This window comes from Hylaeus volcanicus, unplaced genomic scaffold, assembly GCF_026283585.1.
Source record: "Hylaeus volcanicus isolate JK05 unplaced genomic scaffold, UHH_iyHylVolc1.0_haploid 12237, whole genome shotgun sequence".
NCBI lineage: Eukaryota > Metazoa > Arthropoda > Insecta > Hymenoptera > Colletidae > Hylaeus > Hylaeus volcanicus.
Window position 1 is genome coordinate 2,376,950 of NW_026533172.1, and position 16,039 is coordinate 2,392,988.

At 32.1% G+C, this 16,039-nt stretch overlaps 3 protein-coding genes and 1 long non-coding RNA gene across 19 annotated transcripts; 2 read left to right on the forward strand and 2 right to left on the reverse strand.

Moving 5' to 3' along the window:
* The first annotated feature begins 133 nt into the window (after nt 1–133).
* Nucleotides 134–5,568, forward strand: LOC128884360 (uncharacterized). 3 transcript variants are annotated; one of them, XM_054137708.1, is made up of 19 exons: nt 134–527; nt 589–633; nt 712–824; nt 890–1,878; nt 1,959–2,586; nt 2,648–2,840; nt 3,087–3,195; nt 3,243–3,331; nt 3,462–3,535; nt 3,580–3,697; nt 3,753–4,200; nt 4,262–4,314; nt 4,366–4,571; nt 4,619–4,703; nt 4,752–4,876; nt 4,938–4,991; nt 5,040–5,147; nt 5,202–5,291; nt 5,340–5,568. In XM_054137708.1, exons 1-19 carry the CDS (start codon nt 251–253, stop codon nt 5,469–5,471), a joined length of 3,936 nt encoding a protein of 1,311 aa, XP_053993683.1. In that variant the 5' UTR covers nt 134–250; the 3' UTR covers nt 5,472–5,568. The 3 variants fall into 3 exon arrangements, with proteins under 3 accessions (XP_053993683.1, XP_053993682.1, XP_053993684.1); XM_054137707.1 differs by having other exon boundaries at nt 4,262–4,571; XM_054137709.1 differs by having other exon boundaries at nt 4,262–4,571; nt 5,040–5,098; nt 5,212–5,291.
* Nucleotides 5,569–5,689: 121 nt separating this feature from the next.
* LOC128884362 (uncharacterized) lies at nt 5,690–10,186 on the reverse strand. Of its 9 annotated transcripts, none has more exons than XR_008459365.1 (9): nt 9,726–10,186; nt 9,543–9,657; nt 8,197–9,271; nt 7,841–8,136; nt 7,694–7,777; nt 7,407–7,641; nt 6,671–7,351; nt 6,244–6,567; nt 5,690–6,192 (listed from the first exon to the last, which is right to left on the reverse strand). XR_008459365.1 is itself a non-coding variant. In XM_054137711.1 (9 exons), the coding sequence occupies exons 5-9, from the start codon at nt 8,108–8,110 to the stop codon at nt 7,181–7,183; spliced, it is 711 nt and encodes a 236-aa protein (XP_053993686.1). In that variant the 5' UTR covers nt 8,111–8,136; nt 8,197–9,271; nt 9,543–9,657; nt 9,726–9,831; nt 9,887–10,186; the 3' UTR covers nt 6,624–7,180. The 9 variants fall into 9 exon arrangements, 7 of the variants coding, with proteins under 7 accessions (XP_053993686.1, XP_053993690.1, XP_053993691.1 ...); XM_054137711.1 differs by lacking the exons at nt 5,690–6,192; nt 6,244–6,567 and having other exon boundaries at nt 6,624–7,351; nt 7,841–7,971; nt 8,021–8,136; nt 9,726–9,831; nt 9,887–10,186; XM_054137715.1 differs by lacking the exons at nt 5,690–6,192; nt 6,244–6,567 and having other exon boundaries at nt 6,624–7,351; nt 7,841–7,971; nt 8,021–8,136; nt 8,197–8,873; nt 8,934–9,271.
* A 113-nt stretch (nt 10,187–10,299) lies between these two features.
* On the reverse strand, nt 10,300–16,013 carry LOC128884247 (tRNA (guanine(10)-N2)-methyltransferase homolog). 4 transcript variants are annotated; one of them, XR_008459307.1, is made up of 15 exons: nt 15,226–15,504; nt 15,097–15,159; nt 14,994–15,049; nt 14,855–14,912; nt 14,704–14,783; nt 14,568–14,656; nt 14,435–14,514; nt 14,207–14,282; nt 14,091–14,157; nt 13,837–14,019; nt 13,750–13,784; nt 11,906–13,692; nt 11,352–11,822; nt 11,205–11,264; nt 10,300–11,146 (listed from the first exon to the last, which is right to left on the reverse strand). XR_008459307.1 is itself a non-coding variant. In XM_054137503.1 (14 exons), the coding sequence occupies exons 1-14, from the start codon at nt 15,866–15,868 to the stop codon at nt 13,598–13,600; spliced, it is 1,410 nt and encodes a 469-aa protein (XP_053993478.1). In that variant the 5' UTR covers nt 15,869–16,012; the 3' UTR covers nt 13,389–13,597. The 4 variants fall into 4 exon arrangements, 3 of the variants coding, with proteins under 3 accessions (XP_053993476.1, XP_053993477.1, XP_053993478.1); XM_054137503.1 differs by lacking the exons at nt 10,300–11,146; nt 11,205–11,264; nt 11,352–11,822 and adding an exon at nt 15,524–16,012 and having other exon boundaries at nt 13,389–13,692; nt 13,837–13,914; nt 13,966–14,019; nt 15,226–15,459; XM_054137502.1 differs by lacking the exons at nt 10,300–11,146; nt 11,205–11,264; nt 11,352–11,822 and adding an exon at nt 15,524–16,013 and having other exon boundaries at nt 13,384–13,692; nt 15,226–15,459.
* Nucleotides 13,878–15,597, forward strand: LOC128884250 (uncharacterized). 3 transcript variants are annotated; one of them, XR_008459309.1, is made up of 3 exons: nt 13,878–14,472; nt 14,522–15,407; nt 15,460–15,597. It is a non-coding gene; the product is annotated as an uncharacterized LOC128884250 (long non-coding RNA). The 3 variants fall into 3 exon arrangements; XR_008459310.1 differs by lacking the exon at nt 15,460–15,597 and having other exon boundaries at nt 14,522–15,070; nt 15,124–15,321; XR_008459308.1 differs by lacking the exon at nt 15,460–15,597 and having other exon boundaries at nt 13,878–14,051; nt 14,130–14,472; nt 14,522–14,890.
* Nucleotides 16,014–16,039: the final 26 nt, after the last annotated feature.

Sequence of the window (16,039 nt, forward strand, 5' to 3'; positions counted from 1 at the left end):
ATCGTGACTAGATTTTTGTATTTTTGGAAACCCTTCTGATACACTGACCCGCATAATTTGAATTAACCTGAAGATTTATTATTTTTTTCTATTAATTTTATCAGCATCTTTCAAAGCTTTTAAATAAATAACTTTTGTGTATATTTATACAAACTATTTTTTTTTTTGTGTCAAAAAGAATTTTCTTTTTTTTGAAAGGTGTTTTGATTTATTCTACTTTTTCTATTAGGATAAGTTGCATATAAAAAATATGAGACCTAGTAATAATACTTCACAATGGTTTTTAAATAATAATTTCAGCTCTGGTTTCCCGTCATTTGAAGATATTGCCGTAATGGTAGTCGATAGTGACTTTGAAAAGCGCTCAAATGGGGAAAAATTGCTAAAGGAATGGGGGAAAAAAAAATCAGATTGTCTGAATATAGTAGTCAACGTTTTAAAAACAACTCAAGATACTCGAGTTGTAGTTATCGGATTGTTGTTTTGTGGAACTTTTATTTTAAATGAATGGACTCGTCGAAGCGAAAGTATGTCTACTTTGACGTGTGTGCGTGTAACAAGTGTTTCAACTAAATGTTTTTTTTTAAGAAAAAGAATTGTACGAAAAATTGGAAGAACATCATGGGGATTCCAGTACGTTCTACATTTGGTTTCTTTTTCTGCTACATTTTCAATGAAGTGATAAAAAATATGTTGCAACTATGTATTTAGATCAAACGGAATGGATTACAAAAAATGTTTTACCTTTCATTGAAGCACTTACATCTATAGCAGTAGAACGTTGGCAACAAGCTACCAATGATTCAGTAACATGTCGCAATTCGGTACGCGTATTGTTTTGTTATTTAAAAAAAAAATTATTTTTAAATAAAAACTTTTCTTGTTGTAGATATTTTTCTTAATTACACGACTTATAAAAAAAGGTTTTTGCGATGATTGTTCGGATTCAGCTTATCACTTTCATGGATTAGTTAAATCTCTTATGAATTCCATTGTATCTTACTTAGAATCCTTTGATACGTGGACCTTTTCAAATGAGAATTTAATGTGTGTACAATTATTTGTCGAATTATGTCAGCAAATGCAACACACCGATACAGCCTCTTTAGGTATTGTATGGGAATCTTATTTAAATGGAAAAAAGAGTTTTGAAAAAAATATTTTACTACCACTGTTCACAACCTTTATATCATTTCTATGTCATTTACTCTTAAATGAAAATGATTTAAATAGGTCATGCAACGTATCATTTCAACGTTTTTTAAACAATGAATTCTTTTTAAAACTACTCAAATATCTTTTAACTCTTTTAGAAATCTTTTTAGATTGGGACTTTGCAGCAGTGTCGAGTGAAGAACTTATTTGTATCGATTTATGCTTCATGCCAACTACTGACTGGTATGATTTAATTTTTCAATTTCAATATAATAACAAAACCGTGACCCTAATAAATATTCTTATCGAACTCTACGTTAATGTGCGGTGGGCTCTTGACAAGAGCGAAAATGAATCAACTTTATGGGTTGAACTCTTTTATAAAATGACAAATATCTTAAAGCGCTTAAGTAGTCTGAATTTAACTCGAATGAAATCTCAATTTCATGGACTGATGCTTTCCTCGGATGCGTCTCGAAGTCATTTAACGTCGATTGTTTACATACCTTTTCTTGTCACCTTATTGGATCTGTTAACATCTAGCCAATTAATACAGCATACATGGGATACTACGGCGACACAGAATGCTCTTCAGCGTGTGGGTATGACAGAATTAGCTTGTGTTTGGTATTGTCTATCTAAAATTATGACAAATCTTCAAGTGGATATGGCGACTGTTTTATGTCATAATGATGTAACAAATCGATTAAAATTATTAGACGAGTATGTTTTCTTTTTTTTTTCAATTATTTTCAGTAAAAGAATTCAAATATCGTTTCATGATTATTTCTGTTGCTAAACAGATGTTCAACATATTTAATGAAAGGCATCACTTTAAATAGGACGGAGCTGTGTTTTAGTACGGATTTCATAACGTGTTTGGAAACGCTAAGATTATGTTACTCTTCTATTGCATTTCAATTTTTAGCATTGTTTCAGCGGTCTTATACAGCAGCTGTTGAAGCTAAAAAAAATTTCGTCTTACCGAACTGCATGGAATCTTTAAAATTTTTGTTTTTTAATATGACAAATAGCTTTTTACTAACAAATTTAAATCTTGTCAATTTTCATGATGAAGACAATTTCGATCAAGAAGGTATCATACAAGAAGATGAGGACTATGATAAAAAATGTGGATTCAGAAGCGTACCTTCTAGTTTTGTTAACGAAGGTTTAAAACACTACGCTATTGTAGGACAATGTTGTACATTGGATACGTGCCAATTATGGCAACAAGCATTCAAATCACGTTTTGTTTTACTTATTCAAAATACCACAGGGGTCAATGTTGAAAACTCATGTCAGGAAATCGTTTGGCTGCTAGGTTATATGTATTATTTTTTAAATGAATCACATGCTGACTCGTATCATGACAAAACAATTAAAATACCTTTCATTTTTTTAACACTTAGCGACGCAACGCAGTCACAAGTAAATTATGTTTTTCATTATCACCTGAACTTCCTCCCTTTTGTAGGTTTTTCTTATGTAGATACCACAGATCTTCACTTTAATTCTTCAATCACTTATTCAATTGTTTGAAACAAAGTGTCTCTGGGATGCACATACAGCACGTGTTGTGGAATCTTGTCTACTCGTTTTAAATCGGCTTACACAAGCGTATTTTTTTAGAAAGTACGCTTGTGTTAATGGTCAGAATGCGCTGCCCCAGTTTAACGATCTAGGTAAGGCAATTCTAATTGTTTGATCATTGTATTATCAAAAAATCATCCGTGTCGTTAAACGGAACAATAGTGATTTTGTTTTCAATGAAAGGTTTTTTTTTTTTCAATGTTCGTTAATGCAGCGAAAAGTTTTTTTCTTAGTAATTATAACGTTGCTATAGAACGCATTGGAATTCACGTTTTCCTTCACGATGCCTTCTTATTTTAAACTCATTTTTATGTTTTGTGGGCTTGTGTGTTCTTAAGGTTTTATGCAAGAAAGTCTTTGCCGTATGTTAGCATGCGTTGATTTTATTGTGACGCATTTATCCAATCATGTTTCTGTTTCTTGTGCGACATTGGAGCTTCTCATATCGTATGTGTTAATGGAACAGCCTTGTCGTATATTGACACTTTTTTCAGATTATCTTACCAACCGACTTGTAGGATTCTTATATGGGAGTTACCAATATTTCAAAATCTCGTAGAAAAAACCATTTCATATACAACAGGTCATTTTAAAATTGGCGATAACTTGTGTAATATGAAAAAATTAAAGCACATACATTTTGAATATTTAATAAAGCCATTATTTTCATCATTACCATTCTCTTTAACGTGATTTTTTTTAAAACAAACTAGAAACTTTAAAGCTTTCGGATCGATGCGTTACGAAATTGTTTCAAATCTTTACAAGCTTCACATTGATTAATGCGGTAAATTTTTGATTCTTGACATTGATGAATTCCATTTTTATTAGGATGAGACTATGATAAGGCAATTTTACAATAGATCAACAGACCCTTGCACTTTGAATGTTAATACGTTAAGTGAAGGTCGTGTGTCACAACTTTTAACAAAGTGTACTGGTGTACGAGGTAGCACATGGAAAAGGTCATTGTTAATGATTGATAATGGTCATTATTTGTTTAGATACCTTAATTGAAAGTCACGGAACGTGTCAGACATTAACAGGAGGATCTCCATTAAATCCAGATCCATATGTATTTCAGATGAAACGATTATTTTGCTTATGTGATGGTATCTTACAAGGCATTCATGGAATGTATAGTCTAGTGGCGAAATGGATTTCACCCGTGTTAGACTCTCTTCAATCCATTCTGACTTACTTTAAAGAATATCCTACTATTTGTTTAACAATTGTCAAATTTTTATGCTCCTTACAAAAAAAGTACACTTTATTATTCCCTACTCGGCATTTTTCAATATCATTTTTACCACTTGTTCAATGCACTCTAAAAAAAGTTGACAGTATGAGCCACCAATGGGTTTCCGAAAGGGTTGATGATCTTGATTCAAGCGATTCTTCTTCCTGTACTTTGGAAAATATTTTAGGAGCAATCGTGTGTCTTTTAGTAAAGTACATTTCATATAACCATAATGTTTCTATTGTCATCGAGTTCTCTTTTCACTTTTATCAGATTGTGTTCAGATAGTTTGATTTATTTTTGTGATGGGAATGACTCGAAAACAGGTTGCAATGCCTCCAACATTTTGTATGATTCTAAAACAACATCAGTTGCAGTTGGAGATTGTAACACACCCCAAGTTCCTCAATTTATTTTCTTCATGTTGAATGATATGAATAGTTTATTACTACAAGAAGAAGTTTTATTGCACACCAAATTTCAACAGAATTTTTGTAACCTTTTATATCAGTTAGTGAATCAATATCCCGATATTTTGTTTGGTCATATTACATTACCTTTAGCTCATTCTTATTGTAAAATAGTATGTGGTTATTATTGGTTACGTTTTATGTCATGTTGTGTGGAAAGATGTCTAAGGCAATTCATTCCAATCTTCCACGTTGTCGATCGGCCGCAAGTGATGCTATTTCTGCTTTTGTTCATTATCTTGCTAGTAGGCTATAATTTGCTTTTAAAAAAACTCCATTTTTTTTTTCTCAAGTTAATCAGAGAAAACAAACAAGTGTCAGTTATGATATTCTTCCTCCTGCAAATCACTTGGATATACTGTCGGAACCAAATGAACATGCCACATTAATATCATTATTTGAACATTATATGGCTCATGTAATAGATTGGCTCAAACTGTTTTTTTATTTAAAATCAACCATTTCTATTATGTTATCAGATATCCGTTCGATTATTATTTGAAGTGTTGTCCATACCGAAAACAAATGTCAAGGTAATTGTAAAAATAACGCTTGAAAATATTTCATTTTTGCTTTCCTAGAAACATCATTTTTATAGTGATCTAATATGCGATATTTTCCTTTTCTTATCTGTTAAAATGTATAATTTAAAACGTGTTTTAGATCAACTAAAACAACTGACATGTTATGTAAGTAAAAACACACATTTAAGCACAATTCTTTTTTATTTTTTATTTAAAAAGTCTTCTTTAGGTTTGAACGATATGACAGAAGCATTTGTTGACCGAGTGACGCAACCTGTTTTAACTGTTTTTTACGAACATTCTCAAAAGGTGACAGCTTGATACTAAATAAAAGAATGCATACCATATTCTATCTAGACTCAACAAGCAATACAGACCAATATGTCTCAAAGTCTTCAAAATATCAAATTGACACAGTTTCGCACACACTTTAGAGACGTCTTTATGACGCTTATTCTTGCTCATCGTTTGGATGGAAATCCTCGTTAAACAATGTCGTCACTAAGAACAAGTTTCTTTTATTTTTTTGGCTATTCTTATTATAAACAAAAACTGTTTTAAATTATCAATTTCTTTTGTTTATGCATTGCGGTACACTAAAACAAAAAGGGTCTCTTTATTTTAGTGTTGAATGATACTTTTAAAAAAAAATTCGTACCACCATTCTATAGAAAAACACCGCTATTCGTAACATTCTATTTTGACGTAACGTAATACTAATAAAACGAAATGCATTATTCTTAGTAGAGTTATTTTAACCAAATAATGTCCTACCAATAAATTCACTTTAAAAAAAAACCCACAAGGGTGTTCTCGCTACCAATTTAATAAGGGTACCATTTACTCTAAGATGAATGGTATCTTTTTTTATATTGCATATATTGTCGAATCATAAGAAAAAATCGTCAAAAAAATTAAAAACATTTGTAACAAATCTAAGAAGAGGTATTAAGTCGTAAAGTTGAGTGGTTATTGCATCTTTTACAGATGCATGGATTACTTGAAAAATATTTTTTATGCAGTAACACATCATTTTTTCGTAATGAAAGGAGCCTATGATACACATTGCTGGAATGCCAAAGAATAGCTCCAGCTGTTTCAAGATCGGGAAAATATTTAACACTATTAAATAAAATTTTTTCATAAATAAATGGTGGGTAAGCCACGCAACTGTCGTTTGCAGTTTGTTTAAATTCGTCCGACGATAGCACTGTGGATTCATGTCAAAATTAAAAAATGTTATTTTTGGATGAAAGCATACCTGACACGTTTTCATGACTCGTGAGGGAATCCGGTAAAGGGAAGGGTGGGTTACTTAATGTTTCTGTGATTGTCTTTTTCTCACTCGAATGTTTATCTTGGAGAGGTAAAGAAGAAAAAGAAGAACATTCATCTATTATAATTTTTCCTTCTTGTATTTTAGAAAACGACTGGCTTTTATCATAATACAACATTTGATTAAAACGATTCACTTGATGATTTTTTTCGCTCTTCATGGTTCCTTTCCACACACGCGGGACAACTGGATAAAGCGATGGGGTGGATGCTTTAACTGGCACTATCATATGGGAAGTCATAAATTTGTCTAGAAAAAAAAAATCAAATCGACTGGGCACTGTGTGAAAATTGTCATCATGAGACTCCCTTGTAATAAACAACTAATTGACTGTTTAAATTCATGTCTTTACCGTGAATAATCACTTTCTTATTGATATACCTTCAAAAAAAAAAAAAAAACTCCGTTATATTACAATAACTTTAAAGTTGATTTTTAATAAAAAACAACTTTATGTTTTTAGCGTAAAAAAAAAATGTTCAAAATAAACACCGATTTTTAATTATTTTAGCAAACAAAAGATATAGAAGTCAGCATGAACGTTGCATTAGTGGGCGTCATGACAAAATGAGTGATGCATATGAACACTTTAAAAATGATTTTTCCAATTTATCACACCTGCGATTATTTAATTTTTTTAAAATTTTTCGTTATTTTTGACAATCTTCTAGTAGTATGCTTGTTAAATATTTGTGGTATCGTCAGTTACTGAACCATTTCACTCCGCCTTTTCAGATACAGCTGAGTTGATTAAAAAAATTTTTTTTAACACCATCTTGAAAACTGTTTTCTATTAAAGTGCATTCTAAAGCAAACCACTCATACATATCTGGAATCAAAGCAAAATGTTGTGCTTAACGCCTTATTGAGACACTGGACATGAATCATTTTCATCTTCTACTTGAGGTAAAGCGCAGTTTTGAAACATCCATGAATCTTGAGAAACTTCAATGTACGACGGCAAAGACATTTTTGTAATTTGTTTTTGGAAAAACCGGTCGGGTAAATGAATTTTAATACTTTCAAAAACATGCTACGTTTACATGACAAGAATATTCCAATTGACAACTTGTTAATGACTGGGTTACCTTAGAAGCACTTAAAAGGTTATGTTCCGTTTGTGCTGATATAATTGCCGACATGGCTGTTCCATATTTAAAAACGAGTTTTTGCACATGTCGAAAAAAATTTTGTTCAATTAAGGATAAACGGCTTGATAATTCATGTGGTAACGCAACCGACAACAAATCCTTTTCTTTTTCCTTATCACGTTTTAAAAAGTCTGTTAAAATAATATGATGAAGCCACTGGGTGCGTTTATATCTGAATTAAAATATAACAAATATTTTTTTTTAAACGAAAATAACACTTGTACTTGTATATATTTAAAGATCTTTGAAGTTGTTGAACTGCAGATAAATGAATGAAAAGGGCAAAGTAAGGATATTCTACTATAGATCTAGAAGGAGAATAAAAAAATGTTACGAATTTTGTATAGAAAATACTACTTCAACTATCGTACAAGCAGTCTCTAGGTAAGGGCTGTGATGATTCGACATGTTCAATCAATTGTTGTAAAGCAATCTTTTGGTGATTTAAAATTTCCTTTAATTCATTGAATCTCCATGCAATTTCGCGATGAATTTGAGCCACCTGAAACACTTTGATACTACAGTGATATCCACGGTCTTAACGGCATCACCTCCTTATAGGAAAAAGCAGGAATTTGACGAAAGTGCATTCCATGATCTAGATCTTTTAAAATAACGCAACAACTGTGTTCTACACTCATTTCGATTGTATTCTTATTTTTCTACGCTTTTGACGAACAAACACAATCTTCAAATCACGAGCAAGTACATATTAAGTTTCATTTACCTAAATAATGAAACAAAAAAATCGATGCAAACAGCTTTTTTTTGTAATAATTCTTATACAACGATTAAAACTGCAATACGTTGTTTCTCCACTCGCGTAAAATGTCGTCGTCACTAATTTCTGATGTTTCAGGACGTTTATGTTTCAAGTGTACCAATTTAGTAATGAGTTAAAACTCCATTTTTATTTAGAGAATATAAATAACTTCAAAAATTTCCTTCTTTGGCATTTCTTTTTACAATATGTAAAATGATCTGTGTTTTGAAAAAAAAATTTCACCGCTTGTTTCTAGACTACAAGAAAAAGTGGTAACAAAGTAACACTTTGAACGGACTCGAGCCTCGTTCGTGTCTGGAACGTTTCCTCATTTTTTAGGAAATGTGTTTAGTTTAACTCGTAAAGAAAAAACCGTTACATTAGGACGCATCCTTTCGAAGCTCATGCTTCGCCATAACAGCCTACCCTCCAAGGGAAGACTGAATGAAACAGAGATTTTCGTTGTTGCCTAAGCGACGCATCAGTAGGAGTTCGCCTGAACAATGAAATTTTTCTTCTTCGTGCCACTCTCGCAACTTTTTCTATTTTTTCTTAAAAGCTTTTGACACTGTTGACACGTAACCCTTCAGTCATTTGAACCCTTCCGGCACTGAACATATTTATTGTTGTATGAGGATTACCTAATAAACAAGATTATGCTTTCGTGATAAAGAGCCAAATAACTGCCCAACTAGTTTTACATTGTTATCGACATTGTTTCACGAGACTCATGCGTATACTCGTTGTAGCAGGCTGCGAAAGTAGTTATTTATAACGCCCAGTTAACCGTACAAATAGAACATGCTTTTTACAATCCAAAAAAATATTTTTCGATTAACAACAATACGTAAAATATTTTGTTAATTTAAATCGAACGTTGTTGCAAAATAACATTGTTAATTTTCATTTCTTCACATGACACCAAATACATTTTCTTAAAATTATTGTTTAGTCCCAGACAAGTTAATTAACAAAAAAAATAACAAACATCAACTGAGTATTACGATAACGTCCAATGCAATTGTCAAATGGGAAAAAGCTACAAAATGCATAACAAAAGAATTAATGGAAAAATCAGCATAAAACGCTACGTCAACGTTTAAAAACTTTTTTTTTTTAATATGTGAAGTTGAAACAAAATTCTACTTCTTATCTTTTCAAAACATTTTTCTAATCTTATGACACACCCGCATCACACAAATGGGATAGATTTTGTAAGATATAAGAAATGGAAACATGCATGTTTTTTTTGTACAAAAGATGAGATTTTTTTTTAGAACTTTTATCATATAGCACAGTGTTATACGTACAAGGCTTCTCAAGATGTTTCAATGGTTTTTGGTAAAAGGGAAAATGTTACCGTGTCATTGGTATAACCAACATATTTCAAGTCAGTGGTGGCGCCTTGTGAAATTTCTGTCACAACTGATAAAAGGAATATATTTAATGTTTTTTTGGATTAAATTGAAACAAAATGCCATCTGTTTTTATACCAGGTAACTCAAAGAACACGCTTGTACCAAGAACTTTTGAAGGCTGGGTTGTAAATTGAATCATATCATTAACTTTGGATACAGAAGGTTGTGAAAAAATCGAATTCTTGCACAACATGGAACAAGCATGACATGAGTAGAAAATACAGAAATTAAAAAACCTCAAGCTGAAGGGTCACAGTTTTTTCATCACAACATTTGAAAAAATTAGTAGATGCTAACTCGGGAAATTCTAGAACAATCAAAACCTCTTCAAAAGTATCAGAGTCTGATGCTAATTCTTCAGACTTTGTTGGTTCTTTTTGTTTCTTCATTTCAACAAGAGTGTAACACGTTAAAAAGGTAGGACCCTTTCCACACAACTGCCATCAGATTGAAATGGCTGCATTTTTTTTTTAAGCTTTTTATAAACCATTTTATGAAAACAATCATTAGAAAAAAACAATTTCTAATTTGACTGCCACTACTTTCTTTCGTGTTAAATAGAAGATGAATATTATTGTTTTGAGAACAAATTTTTGTTTAAAGCGATTTCAAAAAAAGTTTTTACTGTTGCACATGAGAATGTTTGAAATTGTCATACATTAATAGTTTTAATTTTTTATTTTTAAATAATCTTTTAATTTACAAATGAAAAAAAGGGTGACAATAAATTATTTACACAAATATTTACATTAATTAATCGTAATGCTTCAATGCATTAAAACACAAAAAAAATTAATCTCTACAATAAAAGATGTTTTTAACAGTAATGGTCTTAATTTTTGACTGAAGCTAAGGAATACTGATAAAACGTCAGAATTTTGTTTTATTGTACACTAGAAAAAAAGTCACGGAGAAACGAAGTTAAAATGAGTTATTTATAATTGCAAACTCTGTGTCCCCAAAACATTTGTTATGTAATATTTTTTTAACAGGAATGTCAACATAACAAGTTGTAGAATGAAAGAATTAAGGTGTGATGTCGATCGTTTTACAAAAATTTCTTTTTGTGACTAAAGGAAAAGGTTGATTTGGAAGAAATTGAAGAGAGTTTATACTAGGTAACATTTTTTTTTTTGCTGGCATTGTGTGATTTGAAAAACCGGGCACTGCTGCTTGAAACGATGGATTTTTAGAAGAAAAAAAATTAGTACATGGAGTTGGGGATGGTATTGGTACAATAGATAATACATCTCCACCTAGGCTTTGCAAGAAATTAAGTACTCGTTGTTTTTTTCGTTCAAATCGAGAAGGCACAATTAAACCCATATCGCGTTGTTTTTGTAATTCGTTTAACACTTCCATTAACCAGCGTTGATAATCTTTAGTCAATTTTTTTTGGTTATGTTGATGGGATGGAATAGTTACTGATTTTTTTGAACGTTGCGGTGAACGGTGGTTTTTCACAAAATTATGGTTCCTTACAGCTAATTTCGCATCTTTAACAAGACAGCAATTTTAAGTGATCTATTTAAAAATGATTTAACCTAAACATACCCAAACGTTGACGGCCTTGACCTAAGGGTGACACCGTCGTTTTTCTCAGTAACAGTCGAGCTACAAAAAGGTCACAAAAAATTTTTTGTTTAAGTTGTTTGCTTTTCTGTTTAATGACAACTGTCTTTTTCTTCTTGTGTGACTTACAATCACAAGTCAACTTCGCTTGTGCGCGAAGAGAATTACGCTGCATCATCGTTATTCGGCGGCTTTTTTTTTTCTCACCAGAATTAAACGTATTCCATGCAACAGAGGGACAAACTGTCGAAGTATCATGGCTTTTTACAAAAATCTTTTCGTTGGACAATTTCACGCGTGAGGAAGGCTGTGGACGTTTGAAGTTCACTTTCCCTGCCACTGTTGACCGATCGCTTCTTTCAGACATGCATTCATCCTTATGTCCATTCTTACAAGTAGGATAAAGAGTATTAAAAGATACACAATGATCATGAGATAAGACATAATCTTCACTTGATGTCTGTTCACATTTAAACTGAGGGTTACTATTTTTTTTTAATCGTAGCGCTTCTTTCGATTGCATTTGTTTTCTTGCAACAGTGTCTTTGACATGTAATAAAAATGCTGTATTCATACAATTTGAAGGATATTCCCCATGGCCTAAGGGAGAGAAACAAAATTGAAAACAGTGTCTTTTATCAGCGTTGACCATCAAATGAAAACGCTAAAAATGAACTACTTACTACTACAGGTTGTTCCAATGGCGGACGCATTGAGACCCGTTGGCGAGTGACGAACTAGAGACTTTTCAGAGGTAGCGACTACGGGAGCGTGGGGTAGCATTGCAAAACATGATATGTATAATTATTATTGAAGTAATAAGGCATAAAAATAAGTTAATAATAAAACTATGGCTACTACGTGCAGGTGTTTCATATTTTTTATACGTGCATGTTTCCAGTTGACTTGATATCAACTTTTTCAACTACACACCTGGTAAGGTGGTGGAGTCATCAACAATCCAAGGAGCCGAATTAGTAGAATAATGTTTATCTAATTCTTGGAGAACCTCTAAGGATAACGAGGTTTTCTTAGATCCAGTAGTAGGATAGAGTTGAACACTATGAGTAATAACTTTTTCAACTGAGATGCCTATACGTTGAAAAGTAGAACCCAAAGAAAAAATTTAATTTTTTGACGGCGATTCAAAAGAAAACAAAAAAACTAGAACGTTTTTTTTTTAAAACATTCTAATTGCTTTTTTTATTATAGGAAAAAAAGCAATTTAGATAAAGAGTAAGAACTACAACAAGAGAATGAGTTAAAGAAAGAGAAACTGGAGTTTGTTTCTTTTCATAAAATAACCTCGTACCACTGGTATGAATCTCTGAAGACGCAGACCAGCGTGGAAGGCAACATGCTTCCTCTTTAGAAGATAAATCCAATTTGTCGGATGACACTCCTATGGTCGCTGTTGTTGTTAGTACGCCCGAACAACTTTCTTTTAGTCCATCAGTGACATTTTTTTGTCTTATTTTCAAACGATGGTTCGTCAGTTCTTGTAAAGGTAACCCTGTCCATTGTTTTTGAAAAACCGAAGGCGTATGCGACTCTTTATAACACACTGATTCAGGGTCTACGTTATCATTAATTAACCAATTGGTGTGCATTCCTAGCTTCCATGGTGGTGCATAACGCATACATATAGGAAGTTGCATAATACGATGAAAATATTCTTTAGAAAAAGAATTATAGAAATCATACATTGTGTATTGCTGCAAACATTCTTTCTCATTGCTATAAGGAGCAAACGGTACGGATTGGAATCGAAAAAATCGTTTTCTTTTCATGTTTGCTCCTCGCAATGCCTCTTGTTGTACACCCCCTTGAAACATTTTTATACTTGTTAACCGAAATGTCTCAGAAAACCTTAAGCTTCAAAAGAAATATTTCGACTTGTTTATCTTTTAAAAAAATATAAGAAAATTTTGTTCATCAACAAACCGTGGATTTCATACATAATCCAGTCAAAAAAAACCAACGCAACATCTTTTTATTAATAAAATAATTAGTTATATTAATAGAAAAAATTTGTTTGCATTTTTTTCGTCCAAGGTATTTCTTTTAATTAAAAATAAAACAAAAAACTTCGAAAGACTTGTTTTTTTAAACGACTGCTCTCTGTTCTGTACACGGTGTTTGCATTGGGACATGCATTTAATATTTTTTTTCAGGCAAGCATTTTTTCAAATAAGCTATTAGAGTCGGTAAAAAAAAAAACAATTGACATGTTTCTTCATTAAAAACAAAAAAAAATGTCTGTGAATTTTTTTTTTCACTCTCAACTGTTTAATTTTCTGTTAATCTACACATTGTCGCACGCATAATCCACAAAAAAAAAATTTTATTTTTAAATTGTTTTTGAAATGTAAAAATTATAAACTTGTTCGAGCGATTCTGCAGTATGTTAAAAGAACGCGAGCAGTACCTTTTGACAAACTCTGAAGACTTGCCGCTTTTAATTTTAAATCTTGTAAAAAAAAATAAATCTCAGGTATTTTTTGTTTCGTTTTCCAAAAAAATTTACCTGGATGTTTTAAAGCCTCAATATCATTAAGGGCACTAAGTGCAAAAAAAAATTTCGTTTTAGCTTAATTAAAAAAAAAAATTCTACTTGATTTCAATAACAGGACATAAAAATACAAGTAAACCATGATCAACAAGTAACAAGGAGGCAATGTCCAGTAAAGAACTACAATGAACAACAACAATTTGCAAGAGAAAACATTTTCTTTTCACGCACTTTATGACACATGTTGTTGTTGTTACATGTGTGGCAGGAATAAAGTCAGCGTTCCTACAATCATTCGCGTGAGATCGTCTAACCGCGTAAAAACACAGACACACACACACACACACACACACTACTTGTCAACAGTGTTTTCTTCTCCCATGTTTGTGCTACAGGCCACATGACGAACGCAAGCACGGACACCTAGTACTTATGTTTGTCGGAGTAGTGTCATTTATACATTAAAATTTACCATAAGGAGGATCTGTAAGTATAACATCGATCCATGGTTTGATATATGAAGTCATCGCCTTCACTGGGTATCGTGTCTGAGCCATCACGTGCACAAAAAAATGAATAGAATGTTTTAACGGAGGAAAACGGTTTTCAAATCATCACTTTTGTTTAAAGTTCAAATATATAGGTTGCATTCCTTTTTTTTTTTTTCTGTGTTGGAAATACTTAACGCGCAAAGCCATACCCATGCAGCTATGTCTATTCGAAGAATTTCGGGTACTGGTAAGTCGTAGTGAATGAAATTTTGGAAAATTGACGTATTTTCTACAAGGTTGTCGAGTACTATCAACACGGTCTGACATTTTATTCTACGGTACCTGAGAGAACTGGAACATTTAGATTAAAACGGGACACACCCCAACCCTTCAACACTCTTGAATCAATATCCCCTCCAAGAGTCAATGCACTAAAAAAATTATTGAAATTTTTTTTGCACTTTAAACTTGATTTTACCCAAAGTGTGATGCAGCTAAAAGTAAGCTACCCGTGCCACAGAAAGGATCTAAAACAATAGTTCCGGGTGTGATTTTAGCCTAAAAGCAAAAGCATTTTTGTTCGCTTAGTTACACATGTTTTTTTTTTCTTCACAAGAAAACTTTCTGACTTGATTTGCCATAAGAAAACTTAATTCATGATCTAATGTAGTTGGTCCCAGAATGGGCCTGAAGTATAAAGAAATATCCAATACAATTAGACCAATATGGAGTTTTGGCGTGAAGAAGAAAATACGATTTCAATAGCACCTTGATTTCAAAGAATATTTAGAAAACCAAGGTAAACGAGAAGGTGATGCTTCAATCTATGGATGAAGTTATCACTAGTAAGAAAAAAAAAAGTGTTGATTACAGTTCGTGTAAAGAAGACTTGTTGCAGTGTGGGGCTGTCGCATACTGCACTGCGCTCCCATTTCTAATATAAGGCAAGATGCCAGTCAAAAGTACTACATGTGAGATTTTGTTTTAAAGCTCAGGTTACCTCGAATATAACCAGTTTTGTATCGGGATTTTTAATATTAGCTTTAATATCGGAAGTGAATAAAAAAGAAAAATGAGACATTCGTTGAATTTTCTCTGTTTCACTCAAACAATGTCCAAAAGATTTGATAAGAAAAGAAAAACTTTTTTTTGGATTGATCCATTCCTGAATCATTGACAGAGGTACACGGAAATTTGATTGAATCGTGTCATAGGATGGTGCCTTTGCCCATAGCTGAAAAATTAATGAATGAATATGAAGGATTTGAAAAAAAAACATTGCTTTTCAATTTGTATACATGATAAAAACCTTTAATTAAAACGGAGCGATTTAGAATTTGGGATGCAATTTTTGGGACATCCGACAAAGGAAGTAGAAGAACAATAAAAACATCTTCGTCTTTTCCTAAGGCTATAGCAGATTGGGAACCTCTATCAAGACAATAAAATGCTTGGTCACTGCTTTTATTTTCATGTTCAATATAGAGCGTTTTTCTTTGGTTTAAATGCTGAGTTAAACCGATTTCTTCAAAACAGTCTTTCGTCGTATAATACAACGTTAATAAAGAAACAAGTTCAGGAATACGGAAACGAAAATAATCTCGATGGCATGACAGCCATACTAACACAGGCTGGCAATCCATTCTTTTATGTTTTATTAATATGAATTAGAAAAAGAAAAAACAGGACAAAAAAACTAGGACAATTTTTTTTTTAAATGATTGACAAAATAAACTAGAAAAAAAGAAAAACAATTAAACTCACTGTCTGCATAAAATTTCCTTCATTAACTTTTTATTCAAAGAGAAATAAAA